Source organism: Salmo salar, chromosome ssa05 (assembly GCF_905237065.1).
Source record: "Salmo salar chromosome ssa05, Ssal_v3.1, whole genome shotgun sequence".
NCBI lineage: Eukaryota > Metazoa > Chordata > Actinopteri > Salmoniformes > Salmonidae > Salmo > Salmo salar.
Window position 1 is genome coordinate 63,349,533 of NC_059446.1, and position 25,849 is coordinate 63,375,381.

Here is a 25,849-nt window from a genome sequence, read left to right on the forward strand (position 1 = left end):
AAGGAGGGAGGGAGGGAGAGGAAGGGAGGGAGGGAGGGAGGAGGGAGGGAGGGAGGGAGGGAGGGAGGAGAGGATGAGACAGGTGGAGGAAAGCAGATTGAGAAAGAAAGCAGATGGAGAGGGAAAGAAAGGGGAAATAAAGAGAGGACAAGAGGGAGGGAGAGAAGAAGAGGAGGGGTTGGATGATGTCAGCAGTCTGCACTGTATTCCACGTGATGTGTTTTTGCATGTGGGAGTGTGTGTGCTGAGGCTCTAACAGCAGTGTTTAATGTCACTGGAATTTCCTACTCCCCCTCTGAGCTGCTCTTGTCCCCATTCCCTCACAAATGCCCTAATAATGTCAGAGCAACATTTCAACAAGGTCTCTGCAACATCAAGGCAACGTGCCAATGACGTCTTCTCCTAAACAGTGTGAGGGCAGTGTGCAGGTTCTCTTTAGTCTCAGCCCCCACCCACAAAATAGCAGAACGATTAAGCAACAACAAAAGACATCCTCTGGAGTCCAGAGGGCAAGAACAGGTGAAGGCCATGCAGGAGGACAGGACAGGAGGATGATAAATGGATGGAGGGATGCAGCCAGGGATGAAGGAGAAGAGGATGCGGGTGGTGGTGACTGACAGAGCAAGACGGCAGAATGACAACTCCTGCTTCAAGCTACTATAATGTAGAACAGGACAGTCCGTCTGCCCCCTCTCCCCTAGCTACTGAACACCCAACTGAGCTCCGTTGTATAAGCCCCGAACAGTGTGTGTGTTTTCCCTCAGTTTGGTCATATTGCAAGGCTCATGACTCCAGACACATCGGCTGGTGAGATTGCTAGTTATTTGCTACCACTCTCTACCCCTCTTCTCACCCATCTCTCCCATCCTCCTCCATCTACTACACCTTCCCTCCCTCTCATGTCCCACACACCACCCCCCTCAGCCCTCACTCTCTCCGTTTTTCTTTCCACACACTGCTCACTTGTACACGAGCAGCGCGCGCACCCCCTACCCCACACAGTAGCTAAACCTTTCCATTGACACATGACAGTGAGACATGGTCCTCCAATCCCTCCTATAATAAAAACACAGGAACTGTACCTGGAGGTGCTAAAGGATGGAGTAGGTACAAGTATCCCCTAAACACTGACACAGGGTTAGGGGCCACATTCATCAAGATTGTCTCAGAGTAAAAGTGCTGATCTAAGATCAGTCCCCCCTTGTCCATGTAATCATTATAAGGCAAAACTGATCCTTGATCAGCAGTGAGATGCTTTATTAACACAGGCCCTGATATATTCTAATCCTCCCAATGGTTAAAGGTTGATTAATGTGGTACTAGATATGTGGTTAGGGGCAAAAAGGTTGGTGTCTGGTCTGAGTAGTACAGCAGAATGCTAGTAGTGCGCTAGAAGAGGACGCTAGAGCGCTAGCAGAGGACGCTAGAGCAAAGGACGCTAGAGCGCTAGCAGAGGACGCTAGAGCAAAGGACGCTAGAGCGCTAGCAGAGGACGCTAGAGCAAAGGACGCTAGAGCGTTAGCAGAGGACGCCAGAGCAGAGGACACCAGAGCGCTAGCGCAGAGGACCCTAGAGCGCTAGAGCAGAGGACGCTAGAGCAGAGGACGCTAGAGCAGAGGACGCTAGAGCAGAGGACGCTAGAGCAGAGGACGCTACAGCACTAGAGCAGAGGACGCTACAGCACTAGAGCAGAGGAAGCTACAGCACTAGAGCACAGGAAGCTACAGCACTAGAGAACAGGAAGCTACAGCACTAGAGCACAGGAAGCTACAGCACTAGAGCACAGGAAGCTACAGCAGAGGACACCAGAGTGCTAGCGCAGAGGACGCTGGAGCACAGGACGCTGGAGCACAGGACGCTACAGCACAGCACGCTACAGCACAGGACGCTACAGCACAGGACGCTACAGCACAGGACGCTACAGCACGCTACAGCACAGGACGCTACTGCTCGTGCAGAGTACGCTAGAGCACTAAAGCACAGGATGCTAGAGCACAGGATGCTACAGCGCTAGAGCAGAGGACGCTATTGCAGAGGACACCAGAGTGCTGGAGCAGAGGACGCTAGAGCAGAGGATGCTAGAGCGCTAGAGCACAGGACGCTAGAGTGCTAGCACAGGATGCTAGAGCACAGGCCGCTAGAGCGTTAGCAGAGGACGCTAGAGCGCTAGCAGAGTGCGAGGAGTGCTAGCAGGAGAATGGCGCGCAAGATGGCGGTCAGTGCTGATAATTTGTTTTGGTAGCTGAAGGAATTATTGGATTTCCTTACCAAATTATGACCATTGGATTATTTCTACAGTCATAAAACCCTGTATGAATATGGTTTAGTTTATTTACCAAAGTAATTGATTACTTTCTGCAAGTTATTCACCTCTAAAACGAAGTTTGCGACAACACTAGATAGCCTGATAAGTTAGCTAGCTCAAAAACTAGCTTGTCGAACGTACATGGAAACTGCCACGACCAGAACCAAAAGGAAAGAAATGGAGAGATCGTCAGATGGACAATTAACCACAAAAGATAGTATGATTTTGGGTACTCCTCTTCAGAATGTAACTGTGGGGGGAAATACTGCAATGGGTGATGAAAATGCGGTGAGCACGGACAACAATGCTCACATCTTGCGCCCCTCCAGTCCCCAGCTCAGGCCTTTACCTTACGACCCCGGCACTCCAGTCAAGCCCCAGGGGAAAAAGATGAGGCCAAGAGGGTATGTCACTTCTTGAGATGCAAAACAATATTGTAATGCTTTTGACAGCAAATATAGATGAAAGTGCAAATGGCTTGGAGGTCATGGTTAGGGAGAATACGATGAAAATTGAGGCCATTAAAATCTGTTGACTTTATCTTTGGAGAAGTGAAAACCCTCAAAAGTGACATGAAGAAAGTGGAAGTTATCTGCCAGGAAAATGAAAAGAAGGTGGCTGAACTTGAGCAAAAGGTGAATGAGGCGGAGAGAGATACCAGCACAGGTGGAACCTGAGGCTCCATGGAATTCCAGAGCAGGCGGGTGAGGACATCAAATGCAGAGTTGTTGACATCTGTGGAGCTGTCATTCCCAAATCAAAAGCCAAACTTCAGGAAAATGTAGACATCGTCCATCGTTTGGGAAGACTTAAGGATCAACACAAGAGACCGAGGACAACCATCATCCGGTTCACCAACAGATCAACATGGGATCTTCTTTGGAGGCGAGCAAAGAATTGTGAATTCCTCAAAAAAATTGAGGTTCATGGAGGATCTGACCTCAGCAGACAAAGTGACAAGAGAGAAACTGTGGCAGATGGTGGCTGCAGCTCAAAAGGCAGAAAACGGAAATGTATTTATATTTTCATTTTTTTTAGTTATATATTTTTTTTTTTATTTTTTTTTTTTTTTTTTTAAATCGGTGCAAGAGTGCTCATCGATGGGAAAGAAATGCGGCCAAATCAGAACATTTGAGTGAGAGCCAGAGTCTAACTCGGACAGAACTGTCAGGCCAAAAAAAACTGATTACCAGGTGAAAAGCAGCCTTTTATTATAAAAATGTACACAAACACTTGAATGAGAAAAGGCTGACCTGAGAACTGGTAAACTAAACACTAACTATAGGTGAATAACTGCTTATTGTAAAGTCTACAAAATGTCTCCCCATTGTGGGAGTAACTATACTTCAGTAATTTTATGACCAATATTTTTTTTTTTGGGGGGGGGAAGAGGTTAATAATGGGATGGAAATCCTTTTCAGTTACATATCCTTAGGAAAAGCTTATATTAGCATAACAAGGTTGTTGGTTGAAGTTTATGTCTTTATCTCTTTGTTCAATTAATGTCAGGGGTATTCGTCATTTACTCAAGCGTAAGGCTGTTTTCCTTTATTGCAAACGGTTTAATGCAGACTTTTACTTTTTACAAGAGACTCATGCTTGTTCTTCCGATCTATCTTTTTGGAAAAATCAATGGGGTAACGATATCTGGTTATCATATGGCAACAACCACTCTGCAGGTGTAGCAGTTTTAAGAGGTGCATTTAAAGGGAAGGTCATCAGTAGTAAGACTCACCACTCTGGACGTTGGTTAATTTAACAGTCAATTTCAACAGTGAAATGTTTTTATTAGGGAATATTTATGCATCCAACAACAAACCAAACAGGATATTATTTCAAGAATTTGAAGAAGATAGAGTTATAGGTGTATTTCAGGATATCAAAATTATCTTAGGTGGAGATTTTAATTCTGTATCTAATGTGATGATTGACAGATATCCCCCTCCTAACAGATCCTGCATAGTTAATCCTGAGTTTAATAACCTATGTCTTGGATTAGTTGATATTTGGAGACCTAAATATCCTGAGAAAAAGGAATTCACTTGGAGTAACAAGGACATGTCCAGACAGTCAAGAATTGACTTCTGGTTGATTTCTAATTCATTAGATAATTCTGTAGTCAAGGTATCAATTGAACCATCAAGTCTTACTGATCATAAAGTTATATTCTTATCTTTAAATATTAATGGATCTGAAGTTAAACCGAATCGGAGTTATTGGAAACACAATAGTAGACTGTTGGAAGATGATAATTTCAAGATGGATGCCAAAGATATTATACAAGACAATTGGAGGAAAGCCCAACTATTTAAGTCTTATGGGAAATATTGGGAATTAATGAAGTACGAAATAAGACAAACCAACATGAAGAGAGGTAAAGAAATTGCTGAACTTAAAAGATTGAGGGAAGATAACTTGTTAAGGAAATACTTTCTCTAATGTCTATGGAGGACCTTGATGAAGAAGGAAAGGGTCAGTTATTCTCTTTACAACTAGAAATGGACCGAATGTATAAAGAGAGCAAAAGGGGCATTTGTAAGATCAAGAAGGAGATGGTTGGAGGAAGGTGAAAAAAATACAAAATACTTTTACAATTTAGAAAGAAAGAATTCTGAATTGACATCTCAATTCAGCTCAATATAGATGGCAAAGAACATTTTAAAAACGATATTTCAAAATATGTTTAGTAATTCTATGGTAACCTTTATACCAGTGATGCCTGTCCTACTAGTGACATATCTGCCTTTCTAGACAGTCAAAGACTGTGCAAAATTCATAGATGAAGACTTCCAAAAGTCTTGTGATGAAATTATTTCTATTACTGAAATAAAAAAATGTATCAGCAAGTTAAAAGAGAACAAATCTCCAGGGAATGATGGCATTATCAGTGAATTCTATAAATATTTTCAGGAGGATATTATTGAATTTATATTTCATGTTTTTAACCTGTTTAGGATAGGGGCAGTCTTTTCACGGCCGGATAAAAAAACGTACCCGATTTAATCTGGTTATTACTCCTGCCCAGAAACTAGAATATGCATATAATTGTTTGATTTGGATAGAAAACACCCTAAAGTTTCTAAAACTGTTTGAATGGTGTCTGAGTATAAGAGAACTCATATGTTAGGCCAAAACCTGAGAAGATTCCATACAGGAAGTGCCCTCTCTGACCATTTCTTGTCCTTCTATAGCCTCTTTATGGAAAACAGAGGATCTCTGCTGTAACGTGACATTTTCTAAGGCTCCCATAGGCTCTCAGAAGGCGCCAGAACGGGGAATGATGACTCTGCAGTCCCTGGGCGAAAAACAGTAGGGGATTTGGAAAGTGGTCGATCTGAGAACAATGACACGGGCGTGCGTGCATGTGACGAGACCATTTTCTTCTTTCAGTGTTTGAACGGATACAACGTCTCCCGGTCGGATTATTATCGCTATTTTACGAGAAAAATCGCATAAAAATTGATTTTAAACAGCGTTTGACATGCTTCGAAGTACGGCAATGGAATATTTAGAATTTTTTGGGCACGATATGCGCCGGCGCGTCACCCTTCGGATAGTGTCTTCAACGCAAGAACAAAACGCCGCTATTTGGATATAACTATGGATTATTTGGAACCAAAACAACATTGGGTGTTGAAGTAGAAGTCCTGGGAGTGCATTCTGACGAAGAACAGCAAAGGTAATCCAATTTTTCTTATAGTAAATATGAGTTTGGTGAGTGCCAAACTTGGTGGGTGTCAAATTAGCTAGCCTGTGATGGCCATTAAATGAAGTGGGCAGAGAACAAACCCCTTTTCACATTATTTAAGATAGAAATATTATTTTAAAATGATCAGTAAATGTAAAAACAAAAAAGCAATACGCACCATAAAAGTATTTAACAAATTGAAAATGAATCTTGATATGTAATACCCCTCCCTGTCTGTTAGGTTTTGTACTCTTGTTTGTATATTTCAGTTTTTTTTAGTATTTGTTGTGTTCATAATAAAAAAATAAAAAATATATATATATTTTTTTAAATAAAATAAAAAAGAAGAGTGCTAGCAGAGGACAGCAGTGTTGTGTCCCAAGGTTTCACTAAACAGCTTCCTGTAAAGGAATGCTTCCTCTCCCACGGTGTTTGGCCTTTTAAACAGCATGGGACAAGCTCTCACCAGCATGATCACACACACACACACACACACACACCTTATGTTTTACTATCCTTGTGGGGACACAAAATGGATTTCCATTCAAAATCCAATTTTCCCTAACCCTTAAGCTTAAAATAGCTTTTGTCCTCGCGAGGATGTGGGAGATGTCCCCACAAGAGAGAATTTTCCTTACACACACACACACACAGGGGAGATGCTTCTCCCAGTCAGGCAGTAAACACACTGAGCACAATGCCTTGGGAAGAACGGTACACAATCCTCTCAATGAAAAATGCACTCATATCTCCCTCGCTCTCACTGACGCAACGCAGTTTCTCTGGACCCCCGCAAGGTCAGCCCCCCCCCAAATATAATCAAATGTGTCAGCCAGAGAGCCACTCACAAAGTATAGACAACCAATCACTGTCCATGATGCTGAAATTATCTATGCAGCTGCCTATCAAAACGATGATAGGTTACATGCCCTGGCACCACAGAAAGCCTATAGCTTTACTTAATGGATGAATGTTTATTGAAGGCCTATATTTGGTCGTCATTTTCTCACGTTAAACCTAACATTTCACGAAGCTATACACGTTGTCGTAGGGCGTCCATTTAGACTGCTGTCTGGCGGCAAGAATGTAATTACTTGTTCAGTAATTAAAAGTTGGAAATTCAAACATTGCAGATGGTAAAATACATTTTCAATACAACAGCATACTAAATCAGCAACCAATTGATGTATTCATTTGATATACAACTGTCCTGTATATCCTACCTGAACCTGCATGACATGAGCTATTGCTCGCGCTCTCTCCCAGCTTGGATAGAATGTTTGTGTGTAAAACCAGTCTTAATGCCAATCTCTTTTTTTTGCTCTATGTAGAGGCCTATAGTAGCTACAGTATGCGGCTGCGTCGGCTTGCATTTTTGTGTGCAAATGTTCTCACCACGGCCTGTAGGTCCAGGTTACAGACCCAACTGTTTTCTATACTGAGTATTGACAACCCAGACAGTTTTTCTGCGACATTGTGCATTATATGTCCATTGCGCTGCACACAATTTAAACTTAGTCTTGAATGGTGCATAGCAAGATATACCAGAGATAAGGGACTGTTAATAAAAGCAAACACACAACTCAAATGTCAGCCCACCAGTATGAAGAAAATCACAACACGCTTTTTTTGTTTGTGCCCTCAAGGACTTTTGTCCGCTCAAGATAAATTTGTTTGCATCTGCCAATTTATTGGCTATCCAGTATCCAGACGACCTGTCCCAGAGCTTCCTATTCAGTTCATCTCTTTCCGTAACCCATTGAGTCCGGCAATTAAGGAGAATGCGAGAGGCTAAAATAAATATGCTTCAAATCTAGCAGTTCTGCAACACCACTCCCTTCTGCCCAGTTCCCCTCATCTTGCTACGGCAATCAAGTTGTTTATAACCATCCCTGTAACTGTCGCTTCTGCGAAGAGATCGTTTTCTAAACTAAAACTCATAAAGACCTACTTAAGAAGCATTAGGCTCTCAATCAGACATACGTTTTTTTAACTCCTGAGTAAGTTCCACTCACTGCACTGGCGCCGTCGTAGCCTTGACAATGGCATTTGTTCACTGATATCCCCTTATACTTTCAATCAGTTCATTTCTTTTTCAAGGCCTGAGGCACTTTGGTCAGTCACATTCTTGAAGGCCAAGAAACAAATGCTTAGCTTCCTAGTACATTAAAAAGATTCTTAATGACTTTTTAAAGGGTTACTGTCACAATTATTTATGTCAGACAGGCGCATGGGCCCCCAGAGCTCGTTGGCCCCCAGGGCTGTCCAGCCAAAAAGAAAGAAACAACCCCAGAAAGTACACTATGCATCGCTCAAGCACAAAAACCACTGGCTGAGGAAAATGATGCTTTTTATAGATTGTGTCATGCACGACCATAAGCTCCAAGTAACCGCAAGTAATGAGAGAGATGGGGCGGAAATAAAGCCTGCTGCCGCCCGCCTCCTAAAGACATGCAGCAGCCCCCCAACGCGCGCACGCACACACACACACACACACACACCACTCAGTGGTGCATGGGCATATATTACATTACATCATGGGAGAAGACTGATTGGTTGGTTTCTTCACAGAGAGAGAGATGGTGAGTTAGCAGCAGTACTGAATGTGACTTATTGAATGGTCTTATACATGTCTCTGGTCTTGATCATGTCTTACTGAGGGGTGGAGGGATGGCAGAGGGCAGTCAGGCCTGGAGGCTGGAGAGGAACAGACTACATTAGATCTGTTGCTCTTCTCTGTACGCATGGCCAGAGACCGACTGACTGACAGACCGGGAGGAAAAAGGAACGAAGGAGATGCATCCTCTGAAGGAGGGCTGACACCACTACAGGGGAATATGTGAAATAGGAAGGATGCAGGTTAACTCATTACGAGGGGCTGATTTAGACAGGATACCATTGCAGGGTATTGCAGGGGAAACAGAAAGGAAAAAGGTTTGTCTGAACGGGTAGGGAAGGATTTTGATGTAACACCAGTGCATGGGAATATTGGAGAGACCAGCTCTGGAGACAGTGGTGATGTCAGAAAGTGGGTTAGCTAACTGCGGCGGAGCTGGATCCAGTACAGGATCAGGGGAGCTAAGCAGTGATTAAGAGAGCAGGTATTAAGAGAAGGAGAGACCAGCTCAGCAGGATGAGATATGGTAAGGGGGATGAGACAGCGGTATGAGAGAGAAAGGAAGGGAGATGGAGAGAGAGAGAGAATGGGATGAGAGGGAGAGGGGTGAGAGTGGAGATAGGAAGAATGAGAGGGACAGGGTGAGAGGGAGAGAGGGGAAAGGGAGACTGCCTCAGTGCTGTGGGTTGGTATTTGAGAGAGAGACAGAGAGAGGGCTAACGGCATGTCTCTCCACTGAGCACAGATCAGTACAGCACTGTAGGAGCCTGATAGGAACACTGACAGAGGACCGGACCAGGGGCAGGGACACAGACAGATCCCAGATCAGCTCGTAACCCTGTGCAGGGCTCTCTGCGTCAGTTGTCACACAGCTGGGGGCAGGACAGGAGCAGCAGCAGGACAGGAGCCTGCTCTAGCCTGGTGCAGACGCTGGCCATTTCACGGCCACGGCCCCTCTCAGCCCTGGTTGGACACAGCTCCACTGCATTAGCACTCCATCTGTATTCACACTTGCTCTCTCTCTCTCCGTCTCAGTTCTTCTCTGTGTGGGCCTGCACTCAGTTCATTCATCCCCCTTTTACTGTCTTTCTCACTGAGGGGGAATGACAGGAGAAAAGAAGAAAGGAGGGAGATGACAGGACAAGGGAGGGGAGTAGAGCTGACACGGTAAAAATCTGTCGTTCTGCCCCTGAGCAAGGCAGTTAACCCACTGTTCCCAGGGGCCGATGACGTGGATGTCGTTTAAGGCAGACCCCCGCACCTCTCTGATTCAGAAGGGTTGGGTTAAATGCAGAAGACACATTTCAGTTGAATGCATTCAGTTGTACAACTGACTAGGCATCCACCTTTCCCTATAGCAGGAGAGAGTAGATGAATGGGGAGGGAGTAAGAGGGAAAGAATTTAGGGGTGATGGACCAAAGAGGAGAGAGAGGAGGACAGGAAATCATTCTGGGAGACCGGAAAGGACAGCAGAGTTTATGGGAGACAGGATAGTGAGGGGGAGGAGAGGGAGAACAGAAGAGAGGGAGTTAAGAAGGAGAAGCAGCCAGGAGCTGAAGCAGCAGAGGCCGACTGATCCGCTCAGAGAGGATCGAGAGAGACTACACTACACACTCACAGTACTGTCAGCCTGCTCGCTCTCACACACACACTAATCAGAGAGAGAAAATGGAGGGGGTGATAGTGGTAGAGAAGAAGCAGTGCCATAGGTTCCCATAGGGGTTTTAAATGGCATTCCCCTCTCACCCCCTCCTTATTCTAAGAGCAGCCACTCTCGCTCTCTCCATCTCACTCGTTCAATCACCCCTTTTTCTCCCCTCCTCCCGCTACCTCCCTCCCCCCAGCAACCTGCCCTGTACCCATACCCAGCCCTGTACCCATACCTGTACCCATACCCAGCCCTGTACCCATACCCAGCCCTGTACCCATACCCAGCCCTGTACACATACCCAGCCCTGTAATACCCTGTGGGCCTGCATGGGGACGTCCATTATGTTCCAGAAAGATGCTAGTGGCCCATCAGAGAGAACACATTAGTACCATGGGGAGGTGCGGGACAGAGCGGGGGAGGTGCGGGACAGAGCGGGGGAGGTGCGGGACAGAGCGGGGGAGGTGCGGGACAGAGCGGGGGAGGTGCGGGACAGAGCGGGGGAGGTGCGGGACAGAGCGGGGGAGGTGCGGGACGGAGGGAAGAGAGGTGGCTTTTAAAACCTTCACTAGTGAATTGCCCTTTTTATCCATTTGTCCTGCATTCCCCCGTGGCAGCACAAAACGACTTCAGGTAAAGTGCATATCAGGGGGGCGGATTTATTTTTTTATGAGAGAGAGAGAGAGAGAGAGAGAGCAAGGTGGAACTCGTGGAGGGGATAGACGGACGAAGTGTTCTTTATTTAAACGGGCGCGGTCGACCGAACATCTCTTTCAAGTGGTAGTGGTTGTCTAGTCCCAGTACACAACAAGTAGATAGCAAGGTTGAGTTTCAGTCCAGTCCAACGCAAACCGTACCCTCAAACAAACCCTGCCAGTGTGTGGAGACCTGAAACTGTCTCTGATGATGCAATCCATTCTACCAGTAGATGAACAGACGAGTAGAGCTCAAACATCACAGCTAGGATCCATAGGTATGAACAGAAGGAGAGGATTGCATGCAAACAAGGAGGGATGGGTGATAAGGTTTCAAAGGGTAGAGGATGGATAGATGGAAAACCCAAACGGAGGAATAGAGGCCCAGTAAACTGCCCCCCAACCACTAACCCCAGGGACAGAGCATGCTTCTCTCCCTGACTACAGGCAAGCATCACCACACCCTCTGTGTGTGTGTGTGTGTGTGTGTGTGTGTGTGTGTTGTAACCCAGCATGCCTGCATGTGTAGTAAGTGTGTTTTCAGGTGTGTGTCCAGGTGTGTTTGTAGCATAGTATGCACATGTGTATGATTACAGTCATTTCAGGTGTGTGTGGACTCACCTCTGACCATAACAGTGACCTGGTCCTTGCCGGTGCCCAGGCGGTTCTTGACCTCGCAGACAAAGGTTGTGTTGGCCTGCTCGTCCACCTTCAGCACGGTCAGCACGTTTTCTTTTACCTGCACTGTGTCTGGCATCTGACCAGTCATACTGAGGGTAGAGGGAGAGGAGGGGAGGAGGAGAGGGTGGAAAACATAAGTATTGGAACCTGGCCCAGATCCCCCTACTTCCAACTGACCTTTTCATACCTAGAAATACAAGTAAATTATTATGGAGGAGTCCGTCAGGTCACTGCATGGCTTATTGTTTCTACTGGGGTTAAACTCCACTATGGAAAGTTACACCATTTCTCCATCATCAAGATAAGAGGCCAGTGGCTGTGGAGTTGATCATTATTATTATCATAATACTATCTGTGGTTTATAGTGGCCTTGTGGATAGAGTGATAATTAAAGGAGAGAGCGAGCGAGACCGGGATACAGACTGACAAAGAGACAGGCACTCACGTTTTCCATGTGATGGTGGTAGGGATGGGGTTGGCAGTAGCCTGACAGGTCAGAGCCACGTTGGTCCGACCCATGTACCAGTTATCATCATAGCCCACGATGGTCACCTGTGGGGGGTCTGAGAGAGGGAGGTTAATTAGTGGGACTTCCTACACAGAGAAAATAATTATATTCGGATGCATATTCATGACAACATTAAAAAGGTCTGAGAATACGCTCTGCATGAGTAAGTGCGTGTGTGTTATGCATGTGTGCACCAGTGTGTGCAGTGGCCTTACATTCGATGGCCAGTTTCATCAGGAAGCTCTCAGGCTTGGCCTGGGTCCGATGGGACACCAAACAGCTGATGTCTTTGCCGTTGTCTGCTGCTGTGGGAACCAGCATGTACTGGCTGGATACCGTCACGGTGTTGTCAGCGCCCGCCGTAGAGGCAGAGGTAGCGTTGCCGTTGACAGCCGTCACCCATGTAATCTGGGCAGCAGGACGACCGTCGGCCGACTCACAGCGGGCCACGACAACTGGCTTGGCTCCCGCGGCGACAGTGGAGGCTATCACTGTTACCCCGGAGGCAGAGTTCCTGGGTTTGGCTGATGAAGGGAAGAGAGAATAATTAATGAATACCAATATTGATAAACGACTAGACCGGCGAAAACAAGACAGACTTTAACTGTTTGTTCCTTCCCTCCCTCTCTCCGTGGCTGTTGAATGTGAGTAGAGCAATCAGGACTAGAGCCGACACCAAGCATGACAAGCAGCCGGATCAATAAAACGCCAGAGGGGAGAGACGGGAGCTGTGCCCAGGTTAGAGCAATGATTCTAACGCATTAACAGAAACACAATTGATCTGACAATACCACTTCTAATAGCAATTAAGCTGCATGGACTGGGTAAAGGTCGGAGGAGGCACGAGAGCACACACAGATAGATAATAGAACATGGATACTTGAGGTCGACCTATTAGGATTTTTCAACACCGATACCGATTATTGGAAGGCCAAAACACCCGATGCCGATTAAAAATCGGCCGATTTTTTTAACAATGTATTTATTTGTAATAATGACAATTACAACAATACTGAATGAACACTTATTTCAACTTAATATATCAATAAAATCAATTTAGCCTCAAATAAATTATGAAACATGTTCAATTTGGTTTAAATAATGCAAAACAAAGTGTTGGAGAAGAAAATAAAAGTGCAATATGTGCCATGTAAGAAAGCTAACGTTTAAGTTCCTTGCTCAGAACATGGGAACATATGAAAGCTGGTGGTTCCTTTTAACATGAGTCTTCAATATTCCCAGGTAAGAAGTTTTAGGTTATAGTTATTATAGGAATTATAGGACCATTTCTCTCTATACGATTTGTATTTCATATACCTTTGACTATTGGATGTTCTTATAGGCACTTTAGTATTGCCAGTGTAACAGTATAGCTTCCGTCCCTCTCCTCGCTCCTACCTGGGCTCGAACCAGGAACACAACAGCCACCCTCGAAGCAGCGTTACCCACGCAGAGCAAGGGGAACAACTACTCCAAGTCTCAGAGCGAGTGACGTTTGAAACACTATTAGCGCGCACCCCGCTAACTAGCTAGCCATTTCACATCGGTTACACCAGCCTAATCTTGGGAGTTGATAGGCTTGAAGGGGTGGGTATAATTTGTGGAACGTTCCAACAGGAATCTGTTCCAAAAAACGTAAAGTAAAAGGTTGCCAACCAACAACGCATACAAAGTAGCAACGCATACAAACCTAGCTAACTAGCTGCCGAATAGGCATCAACTCACCACGTAGCTTATTCTTAATGTTTGTCCATAGGGAACCAGCATGAGGACAGACATTTTTCGTAATAAACGTGATGAGTGAAAAACGCAATGAAATAGACCACTCCCTACCCGGTATCTTATTCTGCCGCTATACAACTTTGTATGCGTTGTTTTTTGGCAACCTTGTTATTTACAAAGTTTTTGAGCCAGGCGGCCCCAACTGTTGCATATACCCTGACTGCGTGCAATGAACGCAAGAGAAGTGACAATATTGCCTGCTAACATGAAATTGTAACTAAATATGCACGTTTAAAAATATATACTTGTGTATTGGTTTTAAAGAAAGGCATTGATGTTTATGGTTTGGTACATTGGTGCAACGACAGTGCTTTTTTCGCAAATGCGCTTGTTAAATCAACACCCGTTTGTCTTAGTAGGCTGTGATTCAATGAGAAATTAACAGGCACCGCATCGATTATATGCAACGCAGGACACGTTAGATAAACTAGTAATATCATCAACCATGTGTAGTTAACTAGTGATTATGTTAAGATTGATTGTTTTTTATAAGATAAGTTTAATGCTAGCTAGCAACTTACCTTGGCTTCTTGCTGCCCTCGCGTAACAGGTAGTCAGCCTGCCATGCAGGCTCCTCGTGGAGTGCAATGTAAGGCAGGTGGTTAGAGCGTTGGACTAGTAACCAGAAGGTTGCAAAAACGAATCCCCCCTGAACAAGGCAGTTAACCTGTTATGGCTAGGGGGCAGTATTTTCACAGACGGATAAAAAAACGTACCCGATTTAATCTGATTAGTACTCCTGCCCAGAAACTAGAATATGCATATAATTATTAGCTTTGGATAGAAAACACTCCAAAGTTTCTAAAACTGTTTGAATGGTGTCTGTGAGTATAACAGAACTCATTTGGCAGGCCAAAACCTGAGAAGATTCTGTACAGGAAGTACCCTGTCTGACCATTTCTTGGCCTTGTTGATTATCTCTATCTATTACAGGGGATCTCTGCTCTTACGTGACATTTTCTACGGCTCACATGGACTCAGAAGGCGGCAAAATGCTGAATCGTGGCTTTGCAGGCTCTGGCTGAAACAAAGAAGCGCGTTTGGATAGTGGCTGGTTACAGTACTGTGAGACTTAGGCTCGTGCCCGCGTCGACCGAAAGCTTTGTTTTCTTTCCTCTGTTTAGCTAAACGGAGATTCCCGGTCGGAATATTATCGCTTTTTTACGAGAAAAATGGCATAAAAACGGATTTTAAACAGCGGTTAACATGCTTCGAAGTACGGTGATGGAATATTTAGAAATCTTTTGTCACGAATTGCGCCATGCTCGCGACCCTGATTTACCATTTCGGATAGTGTCTTGGAACGCACGAACAAAACGCCGCAATTTGGATATAACGATGGATTATTTTGGACCAAACCAACATTTGTTATTGAAGTAGCAGTCCTGGGAGTGCATTCTGACGAAGACAACAAAGGTAATGAAACTTTTGTAATAGTAAATCGGAGTTTGATCAGGGCTAAACTTGGTCGGTGTCTAAATGGCTAGCCGATCTACTGAGAATATTGCAAAATGTGCTTTCACCGAAAAGCTATTTTAAAATCGGACATATCGAGTGCAGAGGAGTTCTGTATCTATAATTCTTAAAATAATTGTTATGTTTTTTGTGAACGTTCATCGTGAGTAATTTAGTAAATTCACCGGATGTTTGCGGGGGGTATGCTAGTTCTGAACGTCACATGCTAATGTAAAAAAGCTGTTTTTTTATATAAATTTGAACTTGATTGAACAAAACATGCATGCATTGTATAACATAATGTCCTAGGGTTGTCATCTGATGAAGATCATCAAAGGTTAGTGCTGCATTTAGCTGTGGTTTTGTTTTTTGTGACATTATATGCTAGCTTGAAAAATGGGTGTCTGATTATTTCTGGCTGGGTACTCTGCTGACATAATCTAATGTTTTGCTTTCGTTGTAAAGCCTTTTTGAAATCGGACAGTGTGGTTAGATTAACGAGAGTCTTGTCTTTAAAATGCTGTAAAATAGTCATATGTTTGAAAAATGGAAGTTTTTGGATTTTAGAGGAATTTGTATTTCGCGCCATGCCCATCATTGGATATTGGAGCAGGTGTTCCGCTAGCGGAACGTCTAGATGTAAGAGGTTACCCCCATTCCTAGGCCATCATTGAAAATAAGATTGTGTTCTTAATCTGACTTGCCTAATTAAATAAAGGTGTAAAAAAAAGTCAAATCGGTGGCCAAAATACCGATTATTATGAAAACTTGAAATCGGCCCTTCCGATCAATCGGTCGACCTCTAATGGATACACACAGACCAGGGAAACAGAACACACACAGACCAGGGAAACAGAACACACACAGACCAGGGAAACAGAACACACACAGACCAGGGAAACAGAACACACACATACGGTCCTACCTAGCATGATGAGGGAGGTGACGCCCTGTTCGTTGCCGCTGGGGTAGGTGGCGTATTCACAGATGTATTTCCCCTCGTCAGTCATCTTGACGTCCGAAATCTGGATGGAGGGGTTGCTGAGGGAGGGGGGCTCCGTCGTGAAGCGGACCCGCCCCTTCAAGGGCGATGTGGGGTAACTTGCCCCAAATTTAGGGTGGAACACTGCGATATTGAGCCGCTCGCCCTCCTTCGGCTCATAGATCCAGGACACCTGCGTAGTAGAGTCAAGTTCATTCATTCAAATATTACACAACCTGTCAAATGGAGAAAAGGGGTCAATAAATAACAGCGACTCTTACTCTTTTCTTTGTGAACATATATTACTATCTTTTATTTTATTTTATTTATTTAACCTTCATTTAACTAGGCAAGTCAGTTAACTTCTTACGTGTAGGGGGCAGTATTTTCACTTTCGGATGAAATACGTGCCCATATTAAACTGCCTCCTACTCAAACTCAGAAGCTAGGATATGCATATTATTAGTAGATTTGGATAGAAAACACTCTGAAGTTTCTAAAACTGTTTAAATGATGTCTGTGAGTATAACAGAACTCATATGGCAGGCAAAAAACTGAGAAAAATCCAACCAGGAAGTGGAAATCTGATGCTTGGAATCTTTCCAAGTCATTGCCTATCTAACACAGTGACTTAGGTTTCATTTTGCATTTCCTAAGGCTTCCACTAGATGTCAACAGTCTTTAGAACCTTCTTTCAGCCTTTTGCAGTGAACAGAGAGCGAACAAGAAGGTGGGGAAGTTGGTGACCCAGAAAATGACATGAGTTCATTGGCGCACATTCACGTGAGGAGGTAGCTGTGTTCCAAAACGTTTTTCAAGACATTGGAATCGTCCGGTTGGAATTTTATTGAAGTTTTACATTAAAAAGGCCCTATAGATTGATGCTTTACAATGCTTGACGTTTCAACAAACGTAAATATAACTTTTTGTCGTGAAACTTTCCACGCGCTTCCTACATTTGGAGTAGCTTACTGAACGCGCAAACAACAAGGAGGTATTTGGACATAAATTATGGACTTTATCGAACAAAACAACATTTATTGTGGACCTGGGATTCCTGGGAGTGCATTCTGATGAAGATCAAAGGTAAGTGAATATTTCTAATGCTATTTATGATTTTAGATGACTCCAAAATGGCGGGTATCTGGTGTATTTTTCTGAGCGCAGTACTCAGATTATTGCAAAGTGTGCTTTCCCCGTGAAGCTTTTTGGAAATCTGTCACAGCGGTTGCATAAAGGAGATGTTCATCTATAATTCTTTGAGTAACAGTTTAATATTTTATCAACGTTTATGATGAGTATTTTTGTAAATTGTTGTGCTGATTCACCGGCAGTATTGGAGGCAAAATATTTTCTGAACATCACGGGCAAATGTAAAATGCTGTTTTTGGATATAAATATCAACTTGATCGAACAAAAAATGCATGTATTGTGTAACATGATGTCCTAGGAGTGTCATCTGATGAAGATCGTCAAAGGTTAGTGCATCATTTTAGCTGGTTTTCGTGACATCTCCTTGCTTGGAAAATGGCTGTGTGGTTATTTTTGTATATGTACTTTCCTAACATAATCTAATGTTTTGCTTTCGCTGTAAAGAATTTTTGAAAATCGGACAACGCGGTTGGATTCAGGAGAAGTGTATCTTTAAAATGGTGTAAAATGTTTGAGAAATTGAAATTATTAGATTTGTGGTTTTGAATTTGGCGCTCTGATTTTTCACTGCCTATTATCAAAGTCAATCCCGTGTCGTAAGAAGTTAAGAACAAATTTTTATTTACAATAATGGCCTACCGGGGAACAGTGGATTAACTGCCTTGTTCAGGGGCAGAACGACAGATTTTTTACCTTGCCAGCTCGGGGATTCGATCTAGCAACCTTTCGGTTACTGACCCAACGATCTAAACACTAGGCTACCCCCCGCCCCACTACAGTAGATAAAAGCTTTCAAATCAAATAGCATATCAGACAATCCATGTACAGTGCATGTAAACTTGGATGATCAAGGACAAAGTGTCTTAATAATAATGTAGAATTCTCTCTTTTTAATGGTCATGGATGTAAATTGTTATGACGGTAAAAGCCATGAGTCCAGACATTAGTTCCTGTATGTGTGTCTGATCATTTAGGACTTTCTTCTCATGTTGTAAAAACGTATCCATTTGTCAACATACGAGTTCCTGTCTGACACTGACCTGTGTGAGCTGTATCCCTCCAGCGTCTGCGAAGGCACACCTCAGGTTGACCGCCTGGCTGGGGTAAGACATCACTTCCGGTTCCACCTTCACCTGCTGAGACAACGCCCCTGGGAGGAAGAGGAGAGGACGTTAGTGCACCTTCCTGTTTTCCCCTCCCTGTTCTTCGTCAGAGGCCATGAAGGAAAAGTGAGTAGGAGAGGAAGCTTGTTGAGTCTATTGGGACCAGGCCCCAGCCTGCCTGATGAGGAGAGGAAGCTTGTTGGCCCTAGTCTGTTCGATGACAGATTATAGTTCTGTGGAATCATCTGGTACACCATTAAGACTACCTGTAGTAAGCAAGTAGGTCAACACTCCAGGAGTCTGCTAGAGGAGTCTGCTAGACAGCTAGAGGAGTCTGCTAGACTGCTAGAGGAGTCTGCTAGACTGCTAGAGGAGTCTGCTAGACTGCTAGAGGAGTCTGCTAGACTGCTAGAGGAGTCTGCTAGACTGCTAGAGGAGTCTGCTAGACAGCTAGAGGAGTCTGCTAGACTGCTAGAGGAGTCTGCTAGAGGAGTCTGCTAGACTGCTAGAGGAGTCTGCTAGACTGCTAGAGGAGTCTGCTAGACTGCTAGAGGAGTCTGCTAGACTGCTAGAGGAGTCTGCTAGAGGAGTCTGCTAGACTGCTAGAGGAGTCTGCTAGACTGCTAGAGGAGTCTGCTAGACTGCTAGAGGAGTCTGCTAGACTGCTAGAGGAGTCTGCTAGACTGCTAGAGGAGTCTGCTAGACTGCTAGAGGAGTCTGCTAGAGGAGTGTGTGTGTGTGTGTGTGTGTGTGTGTGTGTGTGTGTGTGTGTGTGTGTGTGTGTGTGTGTGTGTGTGTGTGTGTGTCGAACCACAAAATAACCCTTCTGCAACCACATAACCTCTTTACAACCACCTGGAGACTCTGCTGCCATGATCGAAGAGCCAGAAGCACTGGTATTCCCCTCATGAGGAGTGAAGGGTTCAGAATCTGAGTGTGTTCTAGCTGGATCCTGGTGCCTCTCCAGACCTTGAAGACCTGTGTGTATTGTGTCCTAGTGTAGGGGCCTACTGCTGTGTGATCTAGGTGTTTGGGAGGGATCAGGCAGCAGCCTGACTTCAATCCAACTGCAGCAGATAGACCAACTACAGATTAGCTCTGGGACCTGCTCGGCTCTAGTGAGGGAAGGAGGGAGGCATGGAGGGCTATTAAAACCCAGGATTGCTCGTCTCCACTGGGGAGTATTAATTGAGTCAACCTTGCACGCCACAGGTCATTACACAGACCTGTATTGATAAGCGTGCGCACACACACACACACACACACACACACACACACACTTTTTAATCCCAGGAAGGCAGGCAGGCGGGAAGTAAGGCAGGCAGAAAGCCCAGAGGGACAGGGCTGAGGAAAGCCTGCCTGCTGTCAGTCATAGACAGAGCAATAAGAGGAAAACCAACCCAGTTTAACTCTCTCTAAGCCAAGATGAGAGGGGGATGAGAGGAGAGGAATTGTTTGAGACATCCAACCCCCCCAGGGATATAGAATATAACCCACCCCCTGAAATGACTAACCCCCCCGGGGTTGTAGACTATCATTAGAACGACAAGGATTGACTAGATTATTTATGGTGTGTGTGCTGTGTTGCTAAGGTAAGGATGCCTTAAACAGAAAACTAATATTATAGTGGACAAATTAAAATGGAATATATATAAAAGAGAGCGAGAGAGAATTGAAGTCTGGAACCAACAAGACCCTGTGCATCTTCTACCCCCAAGCCATAAGACTACAGTGAGGGAAAAAAGTATTTGATCCCCTGCTGATTTTGTACGTTTGCCCACTGACAAAGAAATTATCAGTCTATCATTTTAATGGTAGGTTTATTTGAACAGTGAGACAGAGTAACAAAAAAATCCTGAAAAACGCATGTCAAAAATGTTATAAAATGATTTGCATTTTAAATGAGGGAAATAAGTATTTGACCCCACTGCAAAACATGACTTTGTGATTGCCAACAAGGGTTTTGCCACCAAGTACTGAGGTCAGACGTTTCTTGTAGTTGGCCACCAGGTTTGCACACATCTCAGGAGGGATTTTGTCCCACTCCTCTTTGCAGATCTTCTGCAAGTCATTAAGGTTTTGAGGCTGACGTTTGGCAACTCGAACCTTCAGCTCCCTCCACAGATTTTCTATGGGATTAAGGTCTGGAGACTGGCTAGGCCACTCCAGGACCTTAATGTGCTTCTTCTTGAGCCACTCCTTTGTTGCCTTGGCCGTGTGTTTTGGGTCATTGTCATGCTGGAATACCCATCCACGACCCATTTTCAATGCCCTGGCTGAGGGAAGGAGGTTCTCACCCAAGATTTGACGGTACATGGCCCCGTCCATCGTCCCTTTGATGCGGTGAAGTAGTCCTGTCCCCTTAGCAGAAAAACACCCCCAAAGCATAATGTTTCCACCTCCATGTTTGACGGTGGGGATGGTGTTCTTGGGGTCATAGGCAGCATTCCTCCTCCTCCAAACACGGCGAGTTGAGTTGATGCCAAAGAGCTCCATTTTGGTCTCATCTGACCACAACACTTTCACCCAGTTGTCCTCTGAATCATTCAGATGTTCATTGGCAAACTTCAGACGGGGGTGGATATGTGCTTTCTTGAGCAGGGGGACATTGCGGGCGCTGCAGGATTTCAGTCCTTCACGGCGTAGTGTGTTGTTTTCTTGGTGACTATGGTCCCAGCTGCCTTGAGATCATTGACAAGATCCTCCCGTGTAGTTCTGGGCTGATTCCTCACCGTTCTCATGATCATTGCAACTCCACGAGGTGAGATCTTGCATGGAGCCCCAGGCCGAGGGAGATTGACAGTTCTTTTGTGTTTCTTCCATTTGCGAGTAATCGCACCAACTGTTGTCACCTTCTCACCAAGCTGCTTGGCGATGGTCTTGTAGCCCATTCCAGCCTTGTGTAGGTCTACAATCTTGTCCCTGACATCCTTGGAGAGCTCTTTGGTCTTGGCCATGGTGGAGAGTTTGGAATCTGATTGATTGATTGCTTCTGTGGACAGGTGTCTTTTATACAGGTAACAAACTGAGATTAGGAGCACTCCCTTTAAGAGTGTGCTCCTAATCTCAGCTCGTTACCTGTATAAAAGACACCTGGGAGCCAGAAATCTTTCTGATTGAAAGGGGGTCAAATACTTATTTCCCTCATTAAAATGCAAATCATTTTATAAAATTTTTGACGTGTTTTTCTGGATTTTTTGGATGTTATTCGGTCTCTCACTGTTCAAATAAACCTACCATTAAAATGATAGACTGATCATTTCTTTGTCAGTGGGCAAACGTACAAAATCAGCAGGGGATCAAATACTTTTTTCCCCTCACTGTATTTTAGAAGTTTGTTTAAATCAGCTTCTTGATATATCACACCAGTCAGGTGGATGGATTATCTTGGCAAAGGACAAATGCTCACTAACAGGGATGTAAACAAATGTGGCCACAAAATTTGAGAAATAAGCTTTTTGTGCATATGTAAAAATTCTGTGATCTTTTATTTCAGCTCATGAAACATGGGACCAACACTTTACATGTTGCGTTTATATTTTTGTTCAGCGTTAACCAATAGCTACCCAGAGTTACTGCATTGACCTTTTTTGCAAGAGCTCTTGACTCATCACATACGCTGCTGTTACCGTTTAGTCTATCCTGTTGCCTAGTCCCTTTTTCTATTACTTGTCTTTTCTCCCTCTCTGCATTGTTGGGAAGGGCCTGTTAGTAAGCATTTCACTGTTAGTCTACACCTGTTGTTTACCAAGCATGTGACAAATAACATTTGATTTGAGACGGTTGAGGGAGAGAGGGAGGAGAGAGGGAGAGAGGGAGAGGAGAGGGAGAGAGGGAGAGAACAGAAGCTGTGTGTCAGTGCTGCTCTACTTTACTGTGCTTCAGTTTACTGCCTAAAGGACAGGTGACACACAACACGCCCACCAATACAAACAAATACATAGATTTGTCATCAAAAAGTAGCACATCAATGTTCAAGTCGGCATCCTATGTACTGTCACCAATCATTATGTCTCTCCCTCTCTTACACCCTAACAGCAGTGACACCCCTACTACATTAACCCCTTCCTATCAGCACTCTGCCTGACATATACTTATTTCCCACCATGCCTTTGATGGAGGGAAAACGGATCAGAAAAGGAGGAGAGGTGTGCCGGGAGGATGTGAGGAGGAGAGACAGCTAGGAGATGTCAAAGTGATGCAGGATCAGTGGACAGCAAGAGAGAGCAGGGGATGAAAGGTTGAGTGAGTGAGTGAGTGAGTGAGTGAGTGAGTGAGTGAGTGAGTGAGTGAGTGAGTGAGTGAGTGAGTGAGTGAGTGAGTGAGTGAGTGAGTGAGTGAGTGAGTGAGTGAGTGACAAAGGGAGAGAGCAGGGTGAGAGTGATGAGTGAAGGAAGGGACATGAGGGAGGAATGGATAGAACAGGGTACAAGGAATGGAGGGGGAGGGAAAGAGGGAGAAACCAGAGATACCTCGAGAGAAGAGGAAGCAATAAACAAGGTTGATGAGCGACAGAGAGAGAAAGAGGAGAGCGGGAGACAGAGGAGATAAGACAGGGAGAGAAATAAAGTAGGAGAGATGTTTAGACCGGAAAAGTAGAGAATGAGAGCAAGAATAGGAGAGGGAATCAGTGCATGGAGAGAGGAATGACAGAAAGAAAGAGGAAAAGGGAGAGTGGGAGGTATGGAGCAGTAAAGGAGAGCAAAGGTAGACTACACACACTTGACCTTGAGAGAAAATGAGGACTGTCTCAGAATAGAGAAAGGGTAGAGAAACAGTGGGAGTATGACACACACACACAGACACCATTTGAACAGCCGTGGCTTTAAAGGGAACATACGCCTATTACCCTTTCCCTGCCTCCCTGCCTGCTTACCTCCCTCCCTCCCTGTCTGCCTGCCTCCCTGCTTACCTCCCTCCATGTCTGTCTGTCTGCGTACTTCCCTCCCTCCCTCCCTCCCTCCCTCCCTGTCTGTCTGTCTGTCTGTCTGCGTACTTCCCTCCCTCCCTCCCTGTCTGTCTGTCTGTCTCGTACTTCCCTCCCTCCCTGTCTGTCTGTCTGCGTACTTCCCTCCCTCCCTGGTGGTCTGTCTGCGTACTTCCCTCCCTCCCTGTGTCTGTCTGCGTACCTCCCTCCCTCCCTCCCTCCCTCCCTGTCTGTCTGTCTGTCTGTGTACTTCCCTCCCTCCCTGTCTGTCTGTCTGCGTACTTCCCTCCCTCCCTGTCTGTCTGTCTGCGCACTTCCCTCCCTCCCCGCCCGCTTCCCTCCCGCCCGCCCGCTTACCTCCCCCCGCCCGTCCCGCTTCCCCCCCCGCCCGTCCGCTTACCTCCCCCCCGCCCGCCCGCTTACCTCCCTCCCCCGCCCGCCCGCTTACCTCCATCCCCCGCCCGTCCGCTTACCTCCATCCCCTGCCCGTCTGCTTACCTCCATCCCCTGCCCGCGCTTACCTCCATCCCCTGCCCGTCCGCTTACATCCATCCCCTGCCCGTCTGCTTACCTCCATCCCCTCCCGTCTACTTACCTCCCTGCTGTCTGTCTGCCTGCTTACCTCCCACCCCTGCCCTCTGCTTACCTCGCCCTGCCCGTTGCTTACCTCCATCCCCTGCCCGTCTGCTTACCTCCATCCCCTGCCCGTCTGCTTACCTCCATCCCCTGCCCGTCTGCTTACCTCCATCCCCTGCCCGTCTGCTTACCTCCATCCCCTGCCCGTCTGCTTACCTCCCTGTTGGTCTGTCTGCCTGCTTACCTCCCACCCTGTCTGCTTACCTCGCTGCCTGCTTACCTCCCTCCCCGTCTGCTTACATCCCTCCCCGTCCGTCTGCCCGCTTACATCCCTCCCCTGCCCGTCTGCCCCTTACATCCCTCCCCGCCCGTCTGCCCCTTACATCCCTCCCCTGCCCGTCTGCCCGCTTACATCCATCCCCGCCCGTCTGCCCGCTTACATCCATCCCCTGCCCGTCTGCCCGCTTACATCCCTCCCCCGCCCGTCTGCCGCTTACCTCCATCCCCGCCCGTCTGCCCGCTTACATCCATCCCCTGCCCGTCTGCCTTACATCCATCCCCTGCCCGTCTGCCCGCTTACATCCCTCCCCGCCCGTCTGCCTGCTTACCTCCCTCCCCGCCTCGTCTGCCTGCTTACATCCCTCCCCGCCCGTCTGCCCGCTTACATCCCTCCCCGCCCGTCTGCCCGCTTACATCCCTCCCCGCCCGTCTGCTCCTACATCCCTCCCCTCCCGTCTGCTCGCTTACATCCCTCCCCGCCCGTCTGCTCGCTACATCCCTCCCCGCCCGTCTGCTGCTACATCCCTCCCCGCCCGTCTGCTGCTACATCCCTCCCCGCCCGTCTGCTCTACATCCCTGTTCGTCCGTCTGCCTCGCTTACCTCCCTCCCCGTCGGCACCCCGCCCTGCCCGCTTACATCCCTCCCCGCCCGTCTGCTCCTACATCCCTCCCCGCCCGTCTGCTCGCTTACATCCCTCCCCGCCCGTCTGCTTACATCCCTCCCCGCCTACTTACCTCCCTGTTGGTCTGTCTGCCTGCTTACCTCCCAACCTGTCGGCTTACCCCCCCTGCCTGCTTACATCCCTCCCCATCTACTTACCTCCCTGTCGGTCTGTCTGTCTGCGTACCTCCCACCCTGTCTGCTTACCTCCCCGTCTGCTTACATCCCTCCCCATCTACTTACCACCCCTCCCCATCCGTCTGCCCGCTTACCTCCCCTCCGTCCGTCTGCCCGCTTACCTCCCCTCCGTCCGTCTGCCTGCTTACCTCCCCTCCGTCCGTCCGTCTGCTTACCTCCCCTCCGTCCGTCTGCCCGCCCGCTTACCTCCCCGTCTGACTGTTTACCTGCCTGCCTGTCTACTTACCTCCCTCCCTCCCTCCCTCCCTCCATCCATCCCTGCCTGCTGCTTACCTGAATCAGTGTGTGACTGAGTGAGGGAGTGTGGCTGATGGCACAGTCCATCTCCAGCCCCAAAGAGGCCAGTTATGTACAGAGTAACACCACATCCCCAGGATTCACTAGACCATTTACTGGCCAAAACAAGCATTCAGCCTACTGTCTAATGCCATACAGGCTTAATCCTCAAACAGTATTCCCTGCTGTGTGCTCTAGTCTCAAGTCCTGTTCAGTAGGGAGGAAACTGAAAACATTTGGAAATTGAGTGAAGCAGGGAGGTTCAACCTGCATGTGTCCAATAACAACAAAGAGTTGTTTTCCACTGCTAAACAT

At 46.3% G+C, this 25,849-nt stretch overlaps 1 protein-coding gene across 3 annotated transcripts in view; it reads right to left on the minus strand.

Annotated features, from left to right (window-relative positions):
- Positions 1-25,849, minus strand: part of si:ch73-22o12.1 (nectin-2) — a 78,995-nt gene that overhangs the window by 25,058 nt on the left and 28,088 nt on the right. For all 3 annotated transcript variants that reach the window (XM_014201010.2, XM_014201011.2, XM_014201009.2), the window contains exons 2-6: positions 18,555-18,664; positions 16,306-16,555; positions 12,359-12,667; positions 12,081-12,198; positions 11,576-11,724 (exon numbers count right to left, since the gene is read on the minus strand). In XM_014201010.2, coding sequence (XP_014056485.1) covers positions 11,576-11,724; positions 12,081-12,198; positions 12,359-12,667; positions 16,306-16,555; positions 18,555-18,664 — 936 coding nt within the window. The remainder of the gene's footprint in view (positions 1-11,575; positions 11,725-12,080; positions 12,199-12,358; positions 12,668-16,305; positions 16,556-18,554; positions 18,665-25,849) is intronic.